Source organism: Barbus barbus, assembly GCF_936440315.1.
Source record: "Barbus barbus genome assembly, chromosome: 28".
Taxonomy (NCBI): Eukaryota; Metazoa; Chordata; class Actinopteri; order Cypriniformes; family Cyprinidae; genus Barbus; species Barbus barbus.
Window position 1 is genome coordinate 20,966,986 of NC_136756.1, and position 21,033 is coordinate 20,988,018.

The 21,033-nt window shown below is 37.3% G+C and overlaps 1 protein-coding gene across 1 annotated transcript in view; it reads left to right on the forward strand.

Annotated features, from left to right (window-relative positions):
* Nucleotides 1-21,033, forward strand: part of sema6bb (sema domain, transmembrane domain (TM), and cytoplasmic domain, (semaphorin) 6Bb) — a 121,240-nt gene that overhangs the window by 61,622 nt on the left and 38,585 nt on the right. Inside the window, exons 2-8 of the mRNA XM_079382812.1 lie at nt 3,484-3,607; nt 4,909-5,023; nt 9,563-9,623; nt 9,706-9,768; nt 17,654-17,752; nt 19,973-20,063; nt 20,685-20,804. Of these exons, the coding sequence (XP_079238938.1) occupies nt 3,502-3,607; nt 4,909-5,023; nt 9,563-9,623; nt 9,706-9,768; nt 17,654-17,752; nt 19,973-20,063; nt 20,685-20,804 (655 nt within the window). The 5' untranslated portion in view covers nt 3,484-3,501. The remainder of the gene's footprint in view (nt 1-3,483; nt 3,608-4,908; nt 5,024-9,562; nt 9,624-9,705; nt 9,769-17,653; nt 17,753-19,972; nt 20,064-20,684; nt 20,805-21,033) is intronic.

Consider the following 21,033-nt stretch of genomic DNA (forward strand, 5'->3'; position numbering starts at 1 on the left):
ATTTGAACCCTTTGCGATATCTACATGGGGAAATCTTTCACCCTCTTGTGAAATTCACAATTGCATGGTTTCCCATTGAAATGACTGGATTTCGTCCATAAATATTCACCATTTAAGGAGCTAGATTCCTTAAGAGGAATCTGAACCAGAATCAAGAAAATTCCTATCTCTGATGGTAAAGAATTAGCTTTATTTATTAGGACAGCTTTGAATGTTAGTATGGTATCTGTGATCCAATCATGTTACCTGAATTGACATTTGCCATAATTAAAAGTGGAATGTTTAGGTTATATCCAAGCTTGTATTAACTTCACCCCCTCTGCATCTGTTTAGCTTGCTGTCCCCTGAAACTCTATAGCTCAGAGTTTCTAATTATGCTAATTAAATGTGTGAGGCCTGGCGCATACTCGTAAATGATTAATTGTAGCAATACAATAGAATCACTGATACCAACTTATGGCAGCGTCTTCTAGTTTAATCTATCCTGTTCCGTCTGCCTTCATTCCCCATTTGGCCTCTTTTCATTTTCTCTCTTTTTCTTCTTCATGTAAGCCTATTGTTGGGCATAATTTGCTGCATTGGGTATTGAACTATTAGAGTGTGGGGTGGCCTTGTTCAGACTTCAATAGGAGGAATTCTAGAAATGTCCTGGAAAGATAGTTAGTCCTGATAAAACGTCACAAGCCATTTCACTATAGAAATAGACCCACAATGGATGTAGTTGTGTGTGTGTACATGTACATGTGTGCGTTTTGGACAGCAAGGCCACGCTCTGACAAATGAGAGCTGGCTGCTTTGCATTGTGTAACTCAATTGGCGCTTAGCCACAGGAAAATGAGAAGGGTTTTTTTTGAATAAAGAAATTGAGGCTGTCGGATTTTAATACATGTACGTGTCGCCTTAACACTTAACATGGCGCTAAAAAGCTCAACTGACACTGATTTGTTTATGTTTGCACTGCGACTGTAACAGCATTTCCACTAAAGTTTCAAAGCAAATGTTCTCAGCTGGTTAACACTCAAGCAGAGAGCTGAGTACTACTCATTCATATATTGAGTTTCATGCTATTGAAACCACTGACCACTGTGGAAAATATATCAGAAACGCATGACAACTGACCTTATAATTTCCCAGGTTTTTCAGTCGTTCTTTTGTACAAATACAACAGTTCATTGTACAGTTCATTTAAAAGGTATGAAAAGCGTGCTATGCCTTTTCATAAATTCTGGTTTTCCATTATTGACCCTTATGCTATGATGAGAATGGCTTTCTGTTTTGTTGTTCAATTTTCTTGATCTGTTCCTCTGGCTTAATCAAAACCCAGTATATTGAAGTTTTAAAAGGTTCAACCAAAAATAAAAATACTCTCATTAGTTAACCTCATGTTGTTCCATTCCTATATGCATTTCTTTCTACTGCAGAACACAAAACAAGATTTATTGGTAACACTTTATTTCGATAGTCCACTTTAGACATTCTACTAACAGTAAGTAACTTTGCAACTACATGTCAACTAGCAGTCATTAGAGTATTAGTAGACTGTCTGCTTAATATCTTCTAACACGTTATTTTTATGGGTGCACAACATACAATATACTAACTATCAGAAACTTTGCAAGTATACGTCAACTTATTCTACTAACTCTAAACCTACCCTAGCAGTCTACTCTGAGAGTTAGTAGACATGTAGTTGCAATTTAATGAGAATGAGTTGACATGTAGTTGACATGTAGCTAAAAAGTTACTTATAGTTAGTAGCATGTCTAAAGTGGACTATCGAAATAAAGTGTAGTGATTTATTTTTGAAAGTTGATCGGTTCCAGTGTTGTATTGGACCCCACTGACTTTCCTTGTATATGCAAAACAGTGTAAACATTCTTTAAAATATATTCCCATTGCGTTTCACTGCAGAATGAAAGTCAGTTTGGAACAACACAAGGATTTGATACCATTTTCATGGAGGAAAACTAAAGTGTGTATCAACTTGATGCAGCAATTTTCTGTATGTGTTTCAAGCTGTTAAAATGGTGTTGGTGTATCTCAAACCAGTAAAAGATACATGCAATCATACATGTATCATCTGTCTATTGAAATCTCTTTTTCAGACAGTCCCATTACGTTAGACTATTACAGACAATACTATTGTGACAGTTCTCCAGAGCTTCTCTGAGCCTCTCTGAAGTGCAGAGGTAATTTTCCACATAGATTGCATTGCACTTTAATTTGAGTGACATTTGTGTTTCCATCACATCTTCTCTCTTTCTGCCGTCTTTGTTTTTTCAAGAGGGCTAGAGTTCTGAAAAATACAATGCCTGTCTATTTCAGGCATTCAATTTTAAAGTATGGCCTACTGTTGGTATTGTGACTTTTTTTTTGCATATAACTTTTGAGTGCGGCTGCATATGTGTGTACTTGAGAAAATTACTGCAAGTAGAGATGGCCTTTAAAGCAGGGGTGCCCAACCCTGTCCTTGGCGATCGACTGTCCTGCAAAGTTTAGCTCCAACTCTAATCAAACACACCTGAAGCAACTAATTAAGGTTTTCAGGATCACGTGAAAATTAAAGGCAGGTGTGTTTGATTAGAATTGGAGCTAAACTTTGCAGGACAGTTGATCGCCAGGAACAGGGTTGGGCACCCCTGCTTTAAAGGGATAGTTCACCCAAAAATTTTAATTGTCAATTAATTACCAAACCCATAAGACCTTTGTTCATCTTTGGAACACAAATCAAGATATATTCAAGATATGACCCTCCATAGACAGCAACTACCACGTTCAAGGCCCAGAAAGGTAGTAAGTACATCATTAAAATAGTCCATGTAACATCAGTGGTTTAACCAGAGTTTTATTAAACTATGAGAATACTTTTTGTGCACAAAGAAAAAAAAAAAAAACTACTTTATTCAAAAATTCTTCTCTAAACCTACAGTGAGCTACAAGGTTGTTAATCAAAGCTATATGCACATTATTTAAACTTTTTTAAAATAACAAAGTTATCGGTTTGGTTCACGGCTTATAATTCTTTCATGAAGACTTTTTAAAAATTCCTATAGTATATATTTGGTGCTTAGGGCATTTCAGATCAGTAATTTCAATGCTTATTTTGGTTAGGATGCTTTTTGTAACAGTAGACAGCAGGACAGCTCTCTAGGTTCTTAAACAGAGCTTCCCACTCACATGTGCCCCATGGCCCCCTCCCCATTCCTGCCTCTGTGTGAAGCCCTTTTGTTAGATGTCCGGGCAGTTCAGTCCTGGGTCCCGTGTCTTTGATGACAGTTCTGTGACACACCACAACGACTGGACCATTAGGGCTGACTGGCACAAATTCTATTGGTGTATGACTTAATTACTGATCTTAATCTCTGGGGTGATGTTAGAGATGCTTTAGAATCCATCAAAGTGCTTGTTTAGTTCACAGAAATGTGCATCCTGCTAAATCTTCTGCCACCTCACCTGACTCTTTTCTCTATGTTCCTGTTATAGTGCCGGAGCTCCTCTACCATGACGACTGTGGCCAGATCTTTCATCGGGATCTTCTGGCTCCTGCGGTTGGTGTGTGCAGTCTTCCCTGAGGAACCGGGACCTCTGAACTTTATCCCCACTGAAGGTAACGTTGTCTCTATTTCACATGCAGTCATCAAGGATCAGGGTTGGGTCCATCTGCGCTCTCAGCTTTCACTTTCTAATGCAGAGCAGGCATGTGATTGATCACTCATCAATAATATCGATTCCATGCATCCCATCCTAACTCATGCTGGTCTATCTAAGCTGAAAGATGAGAAAAAATCGAGGGGGTTTATAATGCTCAGGGTAGGAGGATAAAGAGACAAGGTGCTATGGGAAGCTCTAGGGAGAATTTTATCGTATATTTAAAGAGAGGAACCGATAGAGAAGGAGAGTAATAAAGGGGTGTAAAGTACTTGAATATTTGTACTTCGTTATTATGGGTAATTATTATTGTGGGAAATTTTGGATCTTGTTCACAAAATTACAAGCAATGGTAAATGTGACCACAGGGCTTTTCCAGCTTGTTAGAACTCCCAAAAAGATTAATGTATCTATATATTTAATGTGAGGAAAGAATAATTAAACTGTAATAATGTAAATTTTGGTAAAAGTTAGTTTGTTCATGTATTTATATTATATTATTATATTATTATTATTATTATTATTGATCATTGATCTTCCCTTGATGCTTTTCTACTTACAGATAAAACTACATCCAAATATCAAACAACAAAATCAGATCAAAATCATAGTTGTTTGATAATTTAATGAATTTAATGTTTAAAAATGTCCAGTAACAATTTAAGGTAACAGGTTTCAAGATAATACTTAAAAAATATTCACAAATATAGGCAGCTATATATTTTCTAGCTATGGAAGAATGAAAATCATGTCCGTTTTATTTTTTATTAATTATAATTATTAATAATAAGTATTTATTTTTTAAATGAATTTATATTTTTCATTTCAGTGTACTTTTTGAAATTAAATTTTACATTTCATTTGTTTTATTTGTTCTACAATTACATTAAAATATCAAACAACTACAAAACCAGATAGTTGTTGGTTACTTGAAACTTTAGATTTACCAACTTATTAATGTCATATAACAGGTTTCAGGATAAATGTTATTTCTCAGTGCGTTTTACACCCCTGGCAACGACACAACTTGACTGAGCCGACAGATGATGAGAACAGACTTTATCTGTGAAAACCACTGAAGAGCAACTACAGGCAGCTGTCAACATTTTTATCTCAAGTGTGACTCGCGAGTGATCGAACGCCTCTCGCCTTAACGGATCACCTCACCCACACCCATAAGTGCAGTGAAGAGATGATACAACCCTCTGTCAACCCTTTCCTTTTATCACTCACTGTCTCATCTACCTCTTTTCTCCTCAGTGGTGAGAAGGTATCCTGTGTTTCTCGGACGACCCCATCGCTCCTCACTCAGACAGGAGCCCTTACACATTCAGAGGATCCTGCAGGTCAATCGTACCCTTTACATCGGAGCCAGGTAGGGTGTGAAATATGCTGATTAGCATGTGCGTACCCTGTAATTACCGTTATATCAGCATCTGTAATTACCTGCACAGAGATGTGTGTTTAAGTAAATTATGTGACATTCAAAAACAATCTCTTTTGAGATCAAGAGTCTGAATTGCTGCTTCTTGTAGATAGTAATTAAACCGCTATCAAAGCCTTTTAAAGGGATAATTCACCCAAAAATGAGGATTCTGACATCATTTACTCAGCTTCATGTTGTTCCAAACTTGTATGCCTTGCTTTCTTCTGTGGAACATAAAAGAAGATATTTTGAAAAACTTTTGTTTTTGGCTCATTGACTTTTATTGTTATGAAAAAAAAAGTCAGTGGGTTCAAAACACTTAAAACAATCTTCAAAATATATTTGTGTGTGTGTAAATTGGAATAATGTCAATTTTTGTCATTTATTTATTTACTACATTTTAATTTACTTTTTTTTTTTATTTTGCACACACCGTCTTGTTTTATTTTATCCCTGATCTTACCTTGATGCTTTCCTACTTCTGGATATAACTGCATTCAAATATCAGCAGATTTTATAGTGGTATTTGTAATATCAAGTTGTTTTGAGGATTGTTATTTGATAATTTAATGGATTTAAATTAGTTTGAGTACTTTATTTATTGGAGATTTGAACTGTAATTCTCACAATGAGAGAGGAAAAAAAGGATTTTAAGTTGAAACATTTCAAGTAACAATTTAAGGTAACATATCTTTTTCAAAATATCTTTTTCCTTTTTTGTGGTCTGCAGAAGAAACCCATACAGGTCAATGACATGATTGTAAATTACATTTTTCATTTTAGAGTGAACTGTCCCTTTAAGAAGCATGCGGAGTTATAAATGTAAAACTGTGTTATAAATGTGAAATCTGGACACCTGTAGTTTTTTCAGGATTTTAGGCCAGGGTGGGGCTTTGAAAAGATCACGGGGTCAATGATATTTTTGCTATTCTGCATTTTTTTGCCTACCTCACAGGAGCCGGGGTTAGGAATATATAAACAAAAATAAAACTTCATTAGGTTTGGCGCTTTACAAAAATAAGCCGTTTTTTGTGAATTTATGCAACATACTTCCCAAAAATGGCTGGTACGTCCACTGGGAGAGTTCAAACATATGGTGATAGTTAACAAAAGTTGTAGGGGTCCGGAGGGGGAGGCGTCATACTCTAATAAAGACCCTCATACCATGTCAGGAAATGACCTGCCTCCTCGACCATGTCAAAAAATTAAACTTCAAAAATAAATATATCACAAAGTGCCATATGACTTAAGACACCCAGACTGGGCTATCTCATAAAAAAGGGCAAAAATCTTTGACCTAAAGAAGCTCAACTGGAAGCAGAGCGACTGTTTTATGTACACTTTCCAACATGGTGCCACTGTGGCCGACGTAATTCGATGAAATTCAAGCCCCGCTGTGTGCAGTCAGCAAACTGTATGTACCTATCAGTGTCTGAAGTAAATGGAGGTGTTTGCTGTAGCCAACTGAAAATGACCTCTGTGGAAAAGGAGATTTATTTAGCCGATGACTCAAGAGGGAGCATTCAATAACAACGGTAACACTGAGTGAAATAAAAAGGATGCAATACTGCTTAGGTGCAAGGGAGAGAGAGAGTCAGTGAAGTTTCAAGTCAAGGATATAGACAGCCCGGATTGACTGAATAAAGTCTGCAATGGTGTGCTCAAGTGTGATAAGGGGTGCAGGCGGGCTAAATCCTGTTAGCATTAGCATAACCGCTTAAGACCATGCCCCAATAAATAGGCCAGCTTCTCAGCCCCTTCACAGTATTACCTTGCCAACACCTGGTCAGGGATGAGAGGACTGAAGTATTTTATTAAACACGTTCAGTTTCCTCCAGAAATTTCTGGACCTCCACATGAGCGAATGCAAACTAGCCCCAGACATGTTGGGGGAAAAAATCAGTCCAAGCCATAAATAAATACACCTATAAGACAAATTAGGTGTTTCTTTTGTGATCTGTGTAAATAATTAACGTTCCGAGTAACTAGAGGAGGGAGACTTAGATTGCCAGTGGCGACCTGGTTAAGTCACATTAAATCAAGCCTCAACGAGCTCGTAGTGTTTGACCTCATCGAGAGGTCAAGTCTTTCAATTAGACTCAGGAGTGAAACATTCCACCCTCGAACCTGTCACTAACGGTGCTGGACAGGTTCCGGCTGACCTCTGAGGTCACAGAAACACAGCCTGACTGGCGCACGGCCTCCAACGGTGCACAGAAATGAAGGACTCCGCTGCGTCAGGGCTGCTGTGGGACATGGGAAAAACAGTTTGAGACCTCCTGTAGTGCTACAATTGACAAATACACTTTCTCTTTTAGCTGTCTCCTTCATAGCTGATGTTAAATATAGTCGGGTCCCCCACGAGAGATCCTGAGTCTCTCAGGTCCCTTTTCTGCTTGTCAGTATGGTCATAAATTTGCAGCACTGAATGAGGGCATAGTATTGTACCAAACACACAGTACTGCATAATACATCCCTCAGCATTCCTGCATGAGCTGATAAAATATACAATGAATGCAATGTAAAATGTGTCAAGTCAAATGCATAAATGTAACAATGTAATAATAGAGTAAAGGTGGCCAAAGGCACTCCATCATTGAGACATTCTTCTAATCTTGAGTGAAGAAAGATAGATAATGAGATTAAATCAAATCGGGAAAGTTAGAAGTTACAATCCATTACTATGTGGCATTGCCACGTGATTGCTAAGATGCAATGTATGGTTGCCTACTGGATAAAGTTAAACGAATCCATGCCAGGTTTCTGATATTTTGGTCTGTAAATATGATTTGGGATTTAGATGTTATCTGCCAGGTGAAAATTGCAGTTCAAATCTCTTGGAAAGTAAATAAAAGAATAATTCATAAGTAGAAAAAAGTTGAATGTGTTGTTGTAGTTTATTGCTAGGGTTGTGCAAAATTCAGATTTGAAGAATCCAATCCCATCCATTCATCCATGGCTGTAGGCCTACATTGCTTTTCTTGTTAAAAACATTTCATTTCATTTCTGCTTCCTTGAATTTGAATTGCAATTCTGTATCCTGTTTGCTTCAGAAATTGAACTGGAATAAAATAAATGTTCAGTTCAAATCAGAAGGGAACTCAGTCTTTGGTTTATGCGCATATCATATCATCTTACTGAATAAAAAAAGTATCCACCATAAGCAAGTGTGTTTGTTTTTATGCACATTTTGAACATTATCTTGGTTTTTCCATCCAGCATTTTTATGCAATATTACTAAATTCACATAAGAATATATACATAGAAACTATGCAAGATGAGTTACATGGGGAAATTTGGAAAGAAGATAAAAACTACAGTTTGTGTACAAGATAGTGGAGGTACTGATAAAGAGAGTTTTTACTGGCCCCCATCTGTTCTATTCTTGCCAGTGTTCTGCATGTCTTGTCCACACCATCTGTGTTGTTTGGGAACCTCGTGCAACTATAAAGCCTGTTTTTATATTCGTGTAAATATGAAAGTACCTTTGAACTCCAAACAGACCCCTTGCTTTACTTTGCTGCTTGAGTGATTGTATCTGCTTAAAGTTTGTGCTCTCTAAATAAGACAAGTACTGTGTAAGTGTATGATCATTTTAACCAGGGCACTTAGGGGCCGCCCTGCTCAGAGAGAGAATGGCCAAAGGGGATTTATCTTAACAAACCACACAGAGAGGGATTAAATAATTCATAGTCAGTCTCGTCTCTCTTCAGGAACACACAAACACACACAGTCTATGTTTTTGTTGATGTGTCCACAGAGCAGTGATGCAGATGGAAAGCTTTGAAAGAGAAGATCAATACTACTGCAATAACATGGGCTGGTCTGTGAGCTTGTAAAATTCACAGATTACAACATTTCAGACAGAAAACTGAGAGAGACACACACACACAAGATTTGAAATTCTTCAGGTCTCTCGTCGGGCCGCACAGCAGCTCTTAGACCTTGATCAATATTCAGGCATAAACCACGGTGCTCTATAACACCAAACACACTATGATTAAAAGCGATCAGATTCATAGAGACTTTAATAGACACCGCAAGGTTATAGAAAGATTATTAAAGTGGTTGCAGGAAGGGCTGTAGCACTGGATGCTGTTTTCAAGATAAGGAGCTGCATGCAACATGCATACAGTGTGGGGGTGGCTTATGAATTATGGAGGGGAAATCGAGCATATCATAATGCACAGAATCGTGATTATGTAGGACAAGCTGTGGTGAATCGTTTAACTGAGTGTCTGCACTGAGACGGCGGATCAGGGGACAACAATGTAATATCAATGCTTCGGTATGTGAGGCTGAGGACTTTGACACTTTTCTTGTTTTTAGAGTTAATCTATTTGCGTTAGGTGTTGTAAACGTATTTAGTTTAAAGTGGTTTGGATGATTAAGACATTTCTGATAAAGATAGTAACTATTTTGCAATGTTGTGTTACTGTGCTGTGGTGGTTCACAATCTCTGTCTCTCTCCTTGTGCTTATGTGTCAGAGATGACCTTTTCCGAGTGGAGCTGGACAACGTGGTGGGAGAAGAGATGTTTTACAGCAAGGTGAGAACAGAAAACACACACACACACACACTTTATGCTGGAAATGAACAGTCCCTCATTACTAAAGTTCCCTCTGTTACAGAAGAGGACATGGGAATCCAACAAAAATGACATCAGAATCTGTAGAATGAAGGGAAAACATGAGGTGAGTGGATGTTGTCACAATTTGCACATATTTGGTTTGTATATGAGAAATATAAATAAATATGCACATATACAATAATATACATTTATAGTATACATTTATTAATATATTTATTTATCTGTAGAATGCTGTAGACTGGCCCTAAAAATTATATTTGAATTTAATGAGGACAGTTTTTTCAGGGTTTGTTTTATTTTCAGATTAAGCAGACTATTTGGCAGTAATAGCTAGCTGTCACATTTATTTGCCCAATTTCTAATGTTTTTACATTTATACATTTATTCCTACAGTTACTCGAAACGTTAATTATTTACACAGATCACAAACGAAACACCTCATTTGTCTTGTAGGTGTATTTATTTATGGCTTTGACTGATTTTTTTCCCACCCAACAAGTCTGGGGATAGTTTTTTTTATTTTTTTATTTCACATTTACATTATTTAGACATTTCTTATTATGCGTAGTGAGCTGTTTTCATAAGGGGAGCATGGGCTGGTCCTTGCAATCGAGGCAAAATCTGACCCATAGGGACATATATCAACAACACTGTTAAACGTTTCCATTTATTCATGTTGAACACTTTTATATGTGTGTCACATTATTTGTGCCCCTGCTCACACTTTAAGGTTCCATCACAAGAACTGCCTGTGGCAAGTTTTCTGGAAATCTGTTTTTTCTGTGCTTGTGCGCCTTTGCAAAATAGAAAGGGGTGTCAAAAGCTGCCAGCAGTCCCCACAGCTGCCCACGCATGACCACTGCAGATATCTTCCTTTCACACACCCTTACTGCTTCATCTTCTGGAATGCTGGGTATTTTGTCTGACTTCAATGGGAGTGTAAGGGAGTTTTTATTGAAAGGTGTCTGTGTGGGAAGAGTGAAGGATGACTTAATCCCCTCCAGGCAAGAAAAGAGTGAAAAAGAGAGACAACGACTTATTTAACACTGAAAGTGACACCTGACATTGAATCTGGCTGAAAGAGCGTAAGACAAAAGCACAGCAGAGAGCAAGTGAGATGAGACGTACAAAGCAACATAGAGAAAGCGAGCTGCTGTCCCACCTGTCTGCCCTAGGGATGGACGAAAAGACAGAGAGAAAGACCCATATAAATGAGAGCAGTGAAGGGGTCAGTGAAAGAGAGAGGGTAGATAAGGATAGATGTTAAAGGTACAGTTCACCCCAAAAAGAATATTGTCATCATTTAGTATTCCAAACCTGCATGATTTACTTTCCTCTGTGGAGCAACTGTGACTGGATCATTGAATCATTCTTTTTCTTTTTGGTTGTTCACAAATATGGTGAATATCAGATTCAAGTGTGAACAGAACAGCACACACTCCCATATTTGTAGAATCATGGCAAAAGTTGGTCTAGAATGATATAAGATGCATGAATTGTGATATGACTTCAAACTGAGGTTGCATTGCAAAACATCAGACCTATGGTATATCTGATTTCAGAATCAGAAACAAAAAGATCAGTTTCAGTGTGCTTTGTGCTGTTCGCACTTATTAAAAGTATATGAACATAGCTTTAGTGAACCATTCTGAATCTGGATTCTCATTTTAAGTTGTTTCTGTATATTCTAATGTAAATGAGCCACTCTGAATCTAAATATAAATATTTACTGTACATTCTGAATCTGTAAAGAAGTGAACTACCTGTAATCTGAACCTCAATATGAATAGTGAATTTAAAAACACTCTAAATCACAGTAGTAAATCTGAAAGAATTGCTCTAAATCTAGATTCTGAATGTAAGTGTACCATTTAAGCACTCACATCTTACATTACTTGTTTGTTAGTATTCTGTTTGATTGTTGATGTTTTTTGTCTTGCTCTTTTGTAGTGTTAATTTAGGTTTGCGATCTGACAGGTCCATTTGAAGTGGTACAACACTAACTTTGCAAACAAATCTGTTTGATTTCTGTATGAATCTTTCAGACAAATTTGTAAAATGGATCAGCATTTGAAAAGAAGCATCACAAAACAACAATTTGTTCATTGATTTGGTTCTGAAGTGACTCAGTGATCTGATCACAGCAGCTCTTCAAATAATAGCTCACTGGGGGAAAGGCTGACAATGAATAACGTAATTTAAATTAAAATTTTGGCTAACATATTGTTTTAGACTTGGAATATAATGCCTAAGTCATACAGAGCGCTTTTTTGTGTAAATGTTTTCTGCTTGAAGATACTTCAAAATTAATTTTTTCATTTTCCACTAAAACATTAACAGTATAATGACAAGGATGATATTTGGATGGAGTAAATCATGACATTTTAATTCTGGGGTGAGCTTTTCCTTCAAAATGGCTATAGAATAAAGGAGAGATTAAGGGCAAGAGAAACAGGGACTGTTGGGAGGGAAAGGAGAGCGAGAGAGAATTGCCCTCTTAGAGTTAATAAGTCTGCAAACATGAGAGGTCATGCAGAGATGAACGAGAGACGAGACAAGCTCTTAAACAGAGCCCAAGATCTCACACTGAGTGGACACTGATACACGCACATACACACGTCTGCACAAACACGTGCTCTACACCCATACATATTGTCCTCTAGTCCTCCTGTGTGAGTCCTTGCGTTTGTCACTGTGATACATTTGCCACTAGGGTAATTGGTTTTGGTAATTAAATGTTTCTGCACGGCTGATCTAAGAGGCCACGCGGCTGTAATTGGGAGGGAAATTCAATCTCCACATCTCTGCCCCTTTCATCTGGATCTGCAGGAGGCCATTTTGAATCTCCAATGAATGCAGATGCGGTCTCTTCTCCCACTGCATGTGTCAAAAACAGCTAGGTTCATATACACACATACACACACACACACACACACACACACACAGGGAATGTGGGGCTGGTTTAATGCAAAGCAACTGGAGTGCAGCCAGTGCATACAGAAAAGAAATTCTGTGCCAATTCTAGACACATTATGATTGACAGCACTTAGACAGATTGTTTCTCCGATAATGTGCTGATGCAGCTCACTGCACTTCCAATTACACACACCTGCATGGATGAACTTAATATTTAAGAACCAATCTGAATCGAGAAGCTACAAAGAACCAAAGTGAAACACTTTAAATGTATACAATATATTCTGTGTATGTGTATATGTAAAATAATCACTCTGAATCTGAATTCTAAATCCAAAATTGAATATAATTTTAAAAAGAATATAGAACATACACTCTGTGTATGAGTAAAAAAGCATTTAGAATTCTGAATCTTAAATAACTATTTATAATATACAGTAGATTCTGAATTCTGATTTTGAATTTTCAGTTGAAAGTTAGGCCTAATTAGTGTATTCTTAATGTAAATTAGCAGATCCAAACTGAATATGAATTCTGTATCTAAATATAGAAAAAATAGTAAACATATTATGTCTACACTGTAAAAAGTGATAAGTTGACGTAACTTAAAAAAATTAAGGAAACCCCTTGCCTTAAAATTATTAAGTAAATAATAATTTAAAAAAATAAGTTAAGTGAATTTGACAATTCACTTAACGTATTTTTTTAATTGTTGCATTTGTATATTCTCAATATAAATGGACCACTGTGAATCTGAATTCTGAATCTAAAGGATCCAAGCTGCATATGAACTCTGAATCTACACTATAAATAAACGTGAATAGAAATGAATTCTGAAAATGAAAACTGTTAATCTAAACGAAAGAACAGCTGGAGTCTGAATCCAAGTGAGATTCACTAGCTAATCACATCTTACTTTGCTTTGTCTGTAAGTATTCTGTTTGTTGCTGTTTGGTCTTATGTTTTTGTCTTATTAATTTGGGTTTGCGCCCTGACAGGTCTATTTTGCACATTTAACACATTTTAGGGCCCATTTCGTTCCCTAGTCCTGAGTACACTCAGTCTCTCACTCACACTTTTGAAGCCTTAAGCTCCATGATTGCTTTAGTTAGCCTGCTCTCAATGTTGATGTTAGCCCATGGTGTGTTCACCAGCCATCAGCGTCAAAGTGTGTGAGGGGGCGTAGATTAGCCCTAGAGCAAAAACACAAACACACACAATCCATCTCTCACACATACACAAAACGTCAGTTGTTTTCTCCCCACTTTAGTCCGTCTCTTTCTTCCTTTCCTAGTCTATCCCTTTGCTAGCTAAAGTACACATCCTACACAACCACAAACACAACACCATACTCTGTTCTCTGGCAGATTTGCACTAATTTAGCCCCTGCTGTTAATGTGGTCCCTGCCTGACCGAGGCTGCTGTCACTGCAATTACAAAGAGAATTCTACAGATGACAATTTTGCCACGGGAAAGATAGAGACAGAGAGGAAAAAAGAGGTCCCTGCCAACTTTCTTGTGCTCTTTCCTTGTCAAAGCTCTGCAGTATTCTCGCTCCTCTCATGGTTGGAGAAACATACTCAGTTGAGCATGTAATGGAAACTTCTGAGAGCTAGATTTGCTTATTGTAAATATGACCCTTTTATTATGAGGAACAGTGTCTGGTGTTTAAGTGGACACGCTGGAGATGAGTTACTCTCGCAGGTGATAAAGATTTGCAGAATTATGCAGTATCCAGTCAATTGACCATGCTGTGTAACACCTAATGCGTTGTTCATGTTAAAAGCATTTCGGAATGACAAACCAACCTGAAGTCCTTCATTTTAAGCAATCATCGGTGACACAAAATTGAGCAGTGCTTTATTCAAATGAGCAGTGATGGCAAAAATAGAAACCAAACAATCATTATGTTCTGTTCATTGCTTGTTGCATTTGACAGCGTTTTTGTTAACTAAATCTAGAAAAATAGTTGCCTTTGTAACTGAAATTAAGTTTAACTTGAATTACTAAACTAAAACTGAAGTAAAGTTAATAAAAAGCACAAAACGAGTTTACTAAAACTTAACTAAATGAAAACTGAACTTATTCGTAAATATTATAATAATATATAAATAATACTAAATAAGCACTGGCAGCTGAAAATGGTTTCAAGCTTTTATCTCAAGTGAATATGTGGTTTTGGACACGTTACGAGGTACTGCGAGTCTGTGGATGGTTTATGGTATTAATGTTGGCCTGCATTTGGAAGGAATTCGTTTTGATATAAAGAATCAGTGATCCAGGAATGTAGGGAGTACTGTGTGCAGATGTGCGGTGTTGGTGTGGATGTCATGTCTAGAGATTCACCAGAGAGAAAGAGAGAGGCCAGGGACGAATTCACTTGTTCAGCTCAGCATCTGTTAGACAAAACATCTGTCAGAAGGTAACGCCCTTTGACTAAGATTCTCTCGCACACAAGCCTGGGTGGTAAACTTATCTGGGACCCGGTATAAATAATTTAGTACTTGACACCAACAGTGAGAATTTGCAGTGATAGTCAAGGCCCTGCAAGCTGAATAAATATGGCGTACAGGGTAGAAAGACAAGGAAAAGAGAAGACACTTTTTCAGGGAATTGTAAAACTTGACTTAAAATGGAGACACAGACCTTCTTCCTTCACTGTGACAAGTTCAAGTCAAGAATCACTAAAAACCTTTCAAACCTTATACTACTTTTCTGTGGCGTTATTTTACTGATATGCTCGAATATACTCCGCTCTCGTGCAGAGAGAGTGCGCGCACTTAAAACGTGTCTCTCCTCTTGCTCAAGTATGCGTGTGCACGCTCAAACTTTATCCTGTGCACTCGCACATCTCTCTGTGCTCTTGCGCTAGATAATAATTCTTTTCACACCTGGATTAAACGTCAAAAGTTATCAACCAATCAGATTTTTCTACGACTGACCCGATGAAAATACTAGGCCTGCGTGAAGAGGGAACTGATCCTGGAATTTCTTTACAATTAAATAATATTTAGTCATATCAAGTGTATATTAGAAATGGCTAGGAATTGGGTGCTTGGATGATATATAAAAATAAAAATAAAAAAACCTAAAGTTCAGGTGGCCATACATGTATTATGTACTGTAAATATATCCCAAGGTACAATGGTACAATTAAACTAGTTTTTATTTTATTTTATATATATATACTTTTAAAAAATCTTGAAACCGATTTCTTCATTGGGGCCTTTCGTTGATTTTTCTTTTGCTTCAATAAACTCCTAATTGTCTGCTTATTAATAGTTAGTGAGGTAGTTTTTATGAGGTACGATTAAGGGATCTAAAATATGGCCATGCAGAATAAGGCATTAATATGTGCTTTAGAAGTATTAATAAACTGCCAATATGCTACTAATATGCATGCTAATAAGCAACTAGTTTATAGTGACAGTAAATTGTTACCATTTTATTTTATACTCCTTATTGTACAGAGTTATTTCATTACCATTGCTAGTATCTATATTTTTTCCAGCAACTGTTTTTGTGTTTATGTGAATGTTGATGCTTTGGCAACAATCATGCCAATAAATTACAAAAAATTAAAAAATCAGAGACAAGAACAGTGAAATGGGTGAGTTAAAGAAGGACACAGAGGAAGGATAAGGAGATAATTGGACTGGTAGCAGGAGATGGAAAAATAAAGGGATGAAGAAAGAAGGCCATTGTGAAACACCGAGCAGAGGGCAGCTGATGGTACAGAGGACGTCCAACACTAGAGAGAACCCCTAATGGACTAATGAATAGTGTGTAAATGAATCAGGCCTCTTTTGAAAATATGAAACGAGGGGATGAAAATGGAAAGAGCAGGTGATGGTGATTGAAGGGCAGGAGGAGGATGAGAAGGCCGTTGTTGTTTATCTGGGGGATGTGCTTTATCGCTTAGCAGACCAGGAGCTGTGCCAAATGTTTGGACTCTTAAAGGAATTGCAGAATCAGTTTTATGAGTAGAGTTATGGGGTATATGTGCACCGGGCTCCTACTGAGACTCAAACACGTAAATACACACACACACAGGATACATCTGCATCACAACACCCCCACCACCTACACACAATCCTGTTGCGATAAGAAAAGCATCTGTCTTATAGAGACGCACATAAACAGGCCAGGCACGCTCATAGCAATGCATTGTTGGCTGACATATATATGTGATTTAATGTGCCGTTATCGGCTGTTACATACGCTATAAGTTCGTGATCTATCACCAGTCAGAATTTTAGGAGAATCCTATATTCTTTCTCTCACCTCTCGCTCATTCTTATTCTGTACTGGCACGACAATGACTGTGCATTGGTATTGCTAAAGCAATAAGACAATTAAAATAAATAATAAATAAAATAGCAAATAAAAAACAAGCCATTTAATTAAATTTTATAACAACTTTTTAACAACTAATAAGAAAAAATGTCAAATTAGAAACTTTTAATTAATATAATTCAATTAAATTAAAAAAATCTAATAAAAAAGAAAATAAGTAATTAGTAATGATTTCTCACAAACTTTTTCTCTGTCTCCTCACCTCTTCAAGACAAGAACCCTGTGAGGACCTGAGCATCTGGAATAACACTCACACCCACTTCTCCCCCTCCGGCTCCTTCCACACGTCCTCCCTCTCTCTCTCTCTCTCTCTCTCTCTTCATCCGATAACAGATTGCTATGATCATGTAGCCTCATTGCCCACAGGTTGCTGCCCATCAAATGGTGCCACACTGGCGGGCACACGCAGGGTGTGCTGGTGGGGGGCGGCACGTGGGAGGCATGACATAAGCAGTCTCTATTTCACATCTCTTAAAGCCCTTCACAGGTGCAGGGCTCAAACATGTGCATTCAATTGAACCGAGGTTTAGCCGAATGACTCACTGTGGCGTGCCTCTGGTTTGCCAAGTGAATTGTTTGTACAGATGCAAACAATCCTTGGAATAAAATTGAAAGTGCTGAGAAATGTGATGTCATTCTAAGAGGGAATTTGTTCATGAGAGTTTGATTTAGGAGACAAATGACTTTCTTCTTTTTCTCACGATGTTGTTTTTTAGGACGAGTGCCGTAACTACATGAAGGTTCTGCTCAGCCGGCAGGGCGGATTGTTTATTTGTGGAACCAACGCCTTCAATCCGTTATGTGCCAATTATACAGTGAGTACTGAATGCTTGAAACACACTTGAAAAACATATTATTTCGGAAAATCACCACACCCTCTTGTCTTTAATTTCCCCAATGTTTTCCCCAATGGGTCTGTATTTTCTCCTTACATTTTTTCATGCTTTATTTATTCTCCCTAGCTGCTTTTTTTTTTTTTTTTTGCTTCAAAACTTCACAGTACATTTCAGAGCAGTGCTTGTAGCGTTGTTCTAAATGACTCTGGCTTCATTGGGTCACTACACATTTCTGACCCGGATGGGAATCTGTTCAAAACCCCCAAGCAGAAAGAATCTCCCCTGCCGTTTGTTTATATTCTGTTTTTCCACCTGCCTGGCCGTCAATATGCCCAGAAGCACCAAGCTGCTTCTGATGACCTCAAGAGCAGAGAGCTGTCATAAATCAGTGTAGATGCAGATTTCCGTGCGTGGTTGTTTATTCGAAAAGAATGGTAATGCCACTCAACGGGCACATTGTTTGATTCCAAGACTATGAGTATGAGTGCGTTTGTGTGTGTGTTGCCTTCCATCCATCTGGCCAGTGACTCTGTCGCCCCCAGCGTACGTGAGTCACATTAATGCAGGGTCTTAGTTGTTAGTCCACCTGCGGCATCAACTTGAATACCGCATCCATAAATGCCGCACCTGAGCTCTGCTGCGCTTGCCTCGCATATCAGATCTGCTCCTTCTCAACCAATCATGCTAATAATATACCTGCTGGATAAAGAAGAAAAACATATAATTACTAATCATCCGCTCTGCCAGATTGAAACCTGCCTCTTTCAGGTGGAGAAGTGCACATATGAAGAAACACACACGTAATATAATATAATGTAATACATATATTGTATATGCTACTGCTCAAAAGTTTGGGGTCAGTGAGAACTTTTTTTAAGGAAGGTGTAATTTTTATTCAGCATTAAATTAGCATTAAATCAATCAAATGTGAGAGTAAAGACATTTTAAAATGTTACGAAAGATTTCTATTTCAGATAAATGCCTTGTATCAAAAAATTTAACAATCCTGAATTTTTTTTTTTTTGATATCACAGTTTCCATAAAATTATTAAGAAGAACTGTTTTTAACACTGATAATAAGAAATTTGGGTAGCACTTTACAATAAGGTGTCATTTGTTAACATTAGTTAACGTATTAACTAACATGAATGAACAATGATCAATACATTTATTATAGTATTTATTCATCTTTGTTAACATTAGTTAATCAAAATACAGTCGTTCATTGTTAGTTCATGCTAGTTCATAGTGCATTAACTAATGTTAACAAACACAAATTGAGATTTTAATAATGCATTAGTAATGCTGAAATTAACATGAACTAAGATTAATAAATGCTGTGGAAATATTGTTAATTCTTAGTTCATGTTAACTAATGTTGTTAACTAATGTTAACTAATGAACCGTATTGTAAAGTGTTACCAAAATTTGAAGGTTTATGGGACACTGAAGACTAGAGTAATATATTTAAATAGAAAACAGCTATTTTAAATTGTAACTGTTTTTATTTATGATAAGATAAATGCAGCCGCCTTGAAGGTTTTCGTAAGACATTAGTTTAGCAAGTAATTTCATTGTTCACCAAACGGCTTATACGAGAAAAATTAGACATTCAAATAAAGCAGTAGAATAAAAATTTCCATAAGTGACATCTGCTCTTCCCCACACTTGACAAGCACCTGCCGCTATTTGCATCAAGGGAATTAGAAAGAGATAAAAGTTTGAGTATGAAAAAGTCTTGAGGACACGAACAAACTCAACCTGTCAGCTCTGAAACACACTATTACAGATCTGAGCAAATGAAAAGAATTATCGCACACCTGTAATGCAACATTACACCTGTCAAGAGTTTAAGAGGCTCTCTAGAGACAGAATAGTATGGTAGAGACAGAAAGAGGGAGAGCGCATAGGTTTATTTATAGTTAGTTTTAATGGCCTGAGAATAATTTTCAGCTTGAACTGTAATTGTGCTATAAATCGCCTGTGGATGTTTTTGAAATTAACTTTTGTGCTTATGTTTTAGCTCTGCTTCTGTTATTCCTATGCTTCTCATATTTTTTCTCTTTTTGAAATGTTTTGAAAACATTTGAGAGGAACACATTTATTTTGCTAGTCAGTTTTTCACCTGCTTTCTGTATTTTTGCTAATTGCATTTTTCTCTAATTATTGAACTTGTTTTTTCTTTGTGTGTGTGTACAGGGAGACACTCTTGAGATGGTGGGGGAAACTGTCAGTGGGATGGCTAGATGCCCATATGACCCGAAACATGCCAATGTGGCCCTGTTTGCTGGTGAGACTCCACCATCGTCTTTTGTTTCTCTTTTCCATTGAACATTACTGCAAACTGTCCCTGCATATTACAGGACTAAATATAGATACACAGCAGCACGGAAAAGCTGATGTCCCTGTTGTTATTCTTTAACTTAATTACATGCCAGTCTGTGAACGATATTTATGTGCATCTCTCACTCTAATCATGCACATATGCTGTCCAGCATGTTCCCTGCACAGCATTACAGCTTTACTGCTTCCTGCCTGGACGAACCTAAAGGAAATGAAATATTTTTTGAAATATATGAAGATGCATTACACCAACGAAAGTATATTGAGATCATATTTTTAGTTCGTAAGGCAGTGCCGATCCATCAGAGGAGGCAAATAAGCTAAACAGCTAAAAATAACTGTTGTTTTAACCAATTTACCAACTAATGTGCATAACTCCGATGTATGAATGTGAAAACTCTACACACAGTGGAGTAAATGTTAGATGGAAAAGGGGTCTTCATTCCGGTATAAATGAAAATAATAAAATGAAATGATTTACATATATACTGTATATTCGATTATATATCATATACCATCTCTACACATTTTTATAGAGAGTTTGTTTGTGTGCTTGTTTGTTTTTCAGAGGGGAATCTTTACACTGCCACAGTGACTGATTTTCTGGCCATCGATGCTGTGATCTACAGGAGTCTGGGGGACAATCCTGCTCTGCGAACGGTGAAACACGACTCCAAATGGTTTAGAGGTAATAGAGACGTCAAACGTTAGTTGACAGGAAGGGGAAGCTGAGCAGAGTCAGCACGTGGATGTAATATTAATGCTGTTTGTGTATGTAAAATGCATGTATGAGAGAGTTAAGTGTGTGCCATGGCCATTGCTAAAAAGCATTTGTTCACACTCACATGACTTTAGTGTTCCAAAACCTAGTGAGCTGCCTTGTTACGTACTGTCTAAATAGGCAACTACCTACTAAG